Raw genomic sequence first — 6,676 nt, forward strand, 5'->3', positions numbered from 1 at the left:
GAATTCGTGCACACAAAAGGATAATTGTGTTGGTAAGTCGTTTTCCTCATCTGTGACTTTTCAATAATGTTGGCGTGGGGTGGAGATGTGGTTCAGTCAATAGCTAAAGTAATTAAAGGCCATGTGCTTTTTGTGTGTGTTTTTCACTTGTTACTTTTCAACCTTTTCATTTTAATTTATTTGTTTGATTTTTAATTTATCAAGATTTTTAAAATAAATTAAAAATATTAATTTTATAAATTTTAAATATATTATGTAAAAAGTTAAAATTAAACAGATTATAGAAAAAATTACCTAAACAAATAACATAAGTTTTTAAACTTCTAAAAATCCTCTCACTTCTAAAAAATTATTCAAATCCCAAAATTTAATACTTTTTGGTAAAGTTGAGATACAAGTTAAAATCTACAACTAAGAAAATCTATTCTTTTTCAAAAATAACTCATTTTCTCCTCTTTGTATGTCTTAATTCAAGCAATAGTTTCTATTCAATTCTTCCAACATTAATGGCTACATTAACGCCAAAATGTTGGTCACAATTTTCTCCTCGTCTTCTTCTTATTTACATTTTTTAATTAAGGTATTTTTTTTCCTAAATTTATCTTCACTTTCTTCTTATTATGTTCAATGATTTTTCTCAAAAATCAAATTAAGCAACATCATATCCCTTTAGGTCACCTAATTGATCGTTTGGAGTTTCGTGTTAAAGATGATGATGTTTTTTGTGCTCGAGTTATGGATAAAACTACTATTTTGGCAAAGAAAATTATCCATGGTGAAGTTATTTTCGTCTAATTTTTTGTTATCGATACTTCAGATAAACCTTCTAATCCAATAATATTTTGATGCGCGAAGCAAAAAATAAATTGAAACCTCCGACAAAGTCATATCTGAAAAATATCTGGAACCTCCGGCATGTTCAGGTCTAGAAAATAATTGATCGTGATACATATTTATATATGCGTGATACGTTTTTTCAATTTCTTGTATATTTGATTCTTTTTTTTATTTTTTATATGTATCTAATATTTTATAAGTATTATTTAAATTAACTCAACAATAGATACATGTTTACAACCTTATAGATACATTTTCTCTTATCTCGTATCACTGTTTCACTATTTTATGAATAGTATGTATCTCGTATTGTTTAACATTTATTGATTTAAATATATCAATAGATACATGTATTTCAACCAAGATACATATCTATATTATCTGGTATCTATAATGTTATGTTCATACAATTTTTTTTATATATTGTTCTGTGTTGTTGTAGAGTTATTGCATCTAATGTTATTTTTTTAATTTGATGTTTTTTTTAGGTTCCATTCCGAGTGAAATATGTTACCGGAATAGCACAACAAAATAGTGGAAGTTTGTAAGTATTACATTACCTTTTCATGGTTTTCATTATCTTATACAAGTATATATGTATTTTTAATTCAATTAGTAAGGAATTTGGTGTATTTGTAGCTGTTTATGTCGAGTACCTGAGCAAGCGATTAGGCATTCCCTCATCGGGTATTGATGCTCAATACCATCGCATGAGATATGCCACTCTTTTGTGCAAGTATGGCTCTGTAAAGGCGGAGAAAGGATACTTTAGTGAGAATGACGATCCAACAAGGTCAAGGAGCAGCTTCACCCAAAAAGAAAAAGTCAGTGCTTTGCATATTGAGTAGTTGTTTACTTGTTGGCTAGTTGACTGTTATATAGTTTGATGATGTTAGTACATGTTGTTATTATTTTTTTTAGATGTTTTTCAACATCATGGATTCTACCTTATCACCAATGATTGTCATATGGCTATTCCGGATGATGATATATTATTATTTGTTGTACGTTTTTGTTACACTTTACAAAATCATCATATTTAACATTTTTTGTTACATTGTATTAAATACATATTTATAACTATACGTATCAAGTTTATTGAAACATATATAACTAAGTCCAGTAATGAAAGTAACTAATGCAACATTACATTATGCAACATAACGATACATCGTACAATTAAATCCCATATTCAATCATAACATAATTTTATTTTTCTTAATTTTTTTTTCTTTGCAAGACATTTTGTCTTTATATTGAATAACAACTTCGAGTTGAATGTAATTGTTCATACGCTTCATACTATTCACAAAATATATTTTTCAATAGATACAAATTTTTTACGATTGTATCAATTGTTAATTACGTAACGATAGTCTTGTGCAATATTTAAGCAATTTATCAATGAACATTCAGATAAATCTTTTTATATCATTTAGTTACTGTGAATTAAATAATGAATTCACAAATACATAAGAAATTCATTAAGCTTCTTAATGTGAATGTTTTTTTATTTTTCATTAGATACATTTTTTTTATTTTTATATGTATCTAATGTTTTGTAATTATTATTCAAATTACCACAACAATAGATACATGTTACAAGCTTATAGATACATTTTCTCTTATTTTGGATTACTGCTTCATTGTTTATGAATTATATGTATCTCGTATTGTTTAACATTTATTGATTTAAGCATATCAACAAATACATGTATTTCAACCAAGATACATATTTGTATTATCTTGTATCTATAATATTATGTTCATATAGTTTTTCAATATATTGATCTGTGTTATATTTTTGGCTTAAACATGGCTAAATTCAATCAACAAGAGATACATATTTTTGTTTATCAAAATGTTTGGCTTTAAAATTGAAACAATGATGAATTACACAATTAGATAGACTATAATCCAATAAATTAAAAACGAGTAATTTGACAACTTAAAACTAGTAATTTGACCCACAAACTTAAAACATAAAATTCTAAGAAAAGGAACTTAAAATTCAGATTATAAACGAGTTGACAAACAAATCATGAGTACATCTCTTGGTTATAATCTGAATTTTTAATTTGTATTCATGAAGGATGAATGACATACATTATGACAGCCGACAGTGAAACAACTAGTGAGGAAAAATCTTCATCGGCTTTTCTTGAGATAGCGATTGAGATCGACATTGGTATATCTCCGGCTACAACTATCAAACTTGTATTCTTCGTGCTTGATATCAGACAGCCAAACAGCGAAAGGTACTAATAAGACACGATATTTATTATTACGAATCGTCGAAAAAAAGAAGAAGAACAACAACAAATAACAGAGAAGAAGGGATAACGAATTGAGATCGACACTGGTACATCTCCGACTACAACCATCAATCTTGTATTCTTCGTGCTTGACATCAGACAGCCAAACACCGAAATGTACTGATAAGATGAGATATTCATTATTACGAATCGTCGAAAAAAAAGAACAACAACAAATAACAGAGAAGAAGGAATAGCGAATTCTTTTTTAAGAATAATGAATTTCCTTTCTTTTGAATGAACCCATTAAAACTATTTATTCATTTCAAATAACCAAACAAAATTAACAAATCAGAAAAAAATGGACGTCTGAAACTTTTGAAGAAGCCATGAAAGTTTTTGGGTATTTTCAAACAGATTATGAATGTTGTTTTGAATTAAAATGGTGGAATAACAAGATAATTGTCATAAATCGTGGGATTTAATTTTATTTTGACCATAATTAGTTAGATTAATTGCACTTTTAATGCTAATTTATTTGTTACATCCCTTAAAAAGTGCAAGTTAGTTTATTTCAAACATGTACCCCTTATATGTATCTAAGTTAATTAACATGTATCATCAATGACCAATATTAAGATTTTACGAGATTTTTTTAAAAAGTTAAGTCTTTTAATAATTCCTAGTAAACATGGTGTTATATATGTAATTTTTACTTAAAAAAAATATGACGAATAATTAATTGAAACAAATGAAGTATTATAAAAGTAGAACTTGTGAATTATAATAGAGAAAATTTTCTAAATACTTTGATGTCTATTTGCCAAACATAGCGATGACTAATTACCAAATATAGTAATAGCTCTGAAATTTGCTTGTATTAAATGCAAAACTTTTAAATCCATGATGTATCAATGATGCAACTCTTTGAAATTCATTTTGTATTAGTGACCCCACAATTAATTATTATTGTATCACTTATATATGTGGATGTTAACTTTTATTTTTGGCCTTCATAATTTCACGTTGTATATTTTGAATTCCCTTAAGTAAATGTCGTGATTCCAGTGATATCATGAATCAATGCAATAATTAATAGGCGCTCAAGTTATCAATAATTCGAAACTTCTTAAACTAAGTAAATTTTATTTATTAGATGCTAAAACTACGAGTTGTTTCAATTAAGCACATGCAGTATGATGAAGTATTCTATTAAACATTTACGATTTAAATTTGAAAAGAAATATGCACATGTTCTCGAGCGCTCGTAAATTAGATATAAAATTGACCACTTAAAATATGTAACCTCCTTTTATTGTGTGCATTAAGCTCAATAAGCACTAAAACTCCAGGCATGTTCCAATTGAGGTGGATGTATATAATTAAAGAGATGACATATTTTAAGTGATTAATTTATTTGTATAATGAAAACGTAAGAATACACATGAATAATTTTCAAAAAATTAAATTGAAAGAATCTAAAAAAAATATGAATCATGTATTATGCTTAATTAGAATAAATTATAACTTTAATATCTAAGTAAATTGTGTTGATAAATTGAAGAGCTTGTAACTAATTGCGACAATCAAAACTGTAACCTTGCGAGGTGTTTGGTTGGGTATTTGAAAAAAAAGGGGTAATTTTTGTTTTCAAAATGAAAAATATATATGTGAAAATTGAAGTTATATTTGATCATGACTACAAATTAAAATTATTATTGAGTTTTTATATTGGAGTGGAAAAAATAAACGCATGCTTTTGTTGTTTTTCAAACTCCCATAAAATTCAGAATTCAACTTCTAACATACATTTTTGAAGATTTTAAAAAATTTATAACTAAAAATGTTTTTCAAAATTTAATTCCCGAAAAATAAAAATATCTTAAGATAGCAAAAACAAGAAGGAATCACTTGCCCCACATAAGTAGGACGAGTTATTCTAAATTTCACCTAAAACATTGTCAAAAATATTTTAAAATTTATGACTAACTACCACACTCCACAAAGTGAGTGGATTCTCAATTCTCCAGGCTAAAGTTTGTGTAATTGCTTTATACCATGAAATACACACGTGCTAAGAAAAGTGTTATTGAGTCTTCATTGTATACCCATAGGCTTGTAGACGTATGTTGTGAATTGTTTAATTAGTCAGTTGTGATCATGTTGGTCTTATTACTAGTTGTGGTTTTCAGAATGTATAACCTTTGTATTACATTTTTTTATATTCCATGTTTTTCATTGTGTTTCTCTTGATTTGGTTTGACCTTGGCGATCCATATATGTTGTTCGATTTGATTTTAGTCAGTTTGCTCGATTAAATAGGACATGGAGTGTTCATCGGGCTACCACTAATTTGAATCAAATATCACTTACAAATGTCACACCCCTCTTTTTCACCGCATCCGACCCTGCTAGGGAGTTGGTTTTAGAGAAAATGAGTTTTTCCAATTAAAGTGACGTTTTGAAAAGGGATTATTTTATTTACAGAGTCGCCACTTGGAATTGAGTTTGGGTGTTCCAAGTCACCTTATTGAATCCCTATTCAAAAGGAAATAACTCTTTATTTTTTATTTTTTGGTCTGCGAACTAGGAATCCAGATAAGGAATTTTGTTGACCGAGGGGAAGGTGTTAGGCACCCCTCGAGTCCCGTGGTTCTAGCACGGTCGCTTTAATGACTTACGTCTGACTTAAATTAATCTTTTGGATATATAATATTTGTTGGCCCAAAAGCGACTTCTATCCTGCTTTTAAATTCTTTTAAATATATTTTTAATTATATTAATGTGTGGCTTGCCGGTAGCAGTACTTTCCGATCATATCACGAATTTTGATATATTTCTCACGCCTTTGGGGCATTTATGGATCGTTCTCATTTTTTCCAATCTAGATAAGCACCTGACATGCTTAGAATCTATCCAACCCAATTAGATCGGCTTCAAATGGTATGATAAATTTTATTATAACGAATAGCCGGTAGCAGGGCTTTCCAACTTCATCGTTAATTTCTCTTGTATGTTAAATCTTAATTTATTTGAGATTAAGAACCTAACTCATTCTTTTATGAAATCACTCCCTTATAATTGGTTTTCCCCCTGTTTTCTTTTATCATGTGTTGGGTCTTGAATAAATTTATAAACTATCTCGCTTCCTCACAATTAAATTATTCAGGCGCTAAATATTAGTCTAAACCCATTTTTCTTTGCAACATATTTCCACAGTCGATGCTACTTCTTGATAATTTAAAAAATGTAAAAAGTAATTATATTATCTAAACCAAACTTTCAAATACTAGAATCAAACGGCAACGATCAAAGTATTAAAGTTAACCTAACTTAATTGAAACATGAAAAATTAATTTATTAAAAGAAGCCTCATTTTTTTTGGTTGTATAAACATACATTTTAACAGCAACTAAAAACCAATTCAACATGAATATCTAATTAACATAAGTAACCATTTCTAGACTAAATACGATTATTAAATGAAAAGTTTCCAAGTTCATGTTATTTGTTTTAACAGTTAAAATATCAAATAAGGCCAACTGCTCCAACTCATTTGAAACTAAAATATTCTAGTTATGTAC

The 6,676-nt window shown here is 28.0% G+C and overlaps 1 protein-coding gene across 1 annotated transcript in view; it reads left to right on the top strand.

Annotated features, from left to right (window-relative positions):
- The first annotated feature begins 2,946 nt into the window (after nt 1-2,946).
- Nucleotides 2,947-6,676, top strand: part of LOC107848188 (BTB/POZ domain-containing protein NPY1) — a 13,649-nt gene continuing 9,919 nt past the window's right edge. Inside the window, exon 1 of the mRNA XM_047413068.1 lies at nt 2,947-3,095. Coding sequence (XP_047269024.1) covers nt 2,947-3,095 — 149 coding nt within the window. The remainder of the gene's footprint in view (nt 3,096-6,676) is intronic.

This window comes from Capsicum annuum, chromosome 1 (genome assembly GCF_002878395.1).
Source record: "Capsicum annuum cultivar UCD-10X-F1 chromosome 1, UCD10Xv1.1, whole genome shotgun sequence".
Classification (NCBI taxonomy): Eukaryota; Viridiplantae; Streptophyta; class Magnoliopsida; order Solanales; family Solanaceae; genus Capsicum; species Capsicum annuum.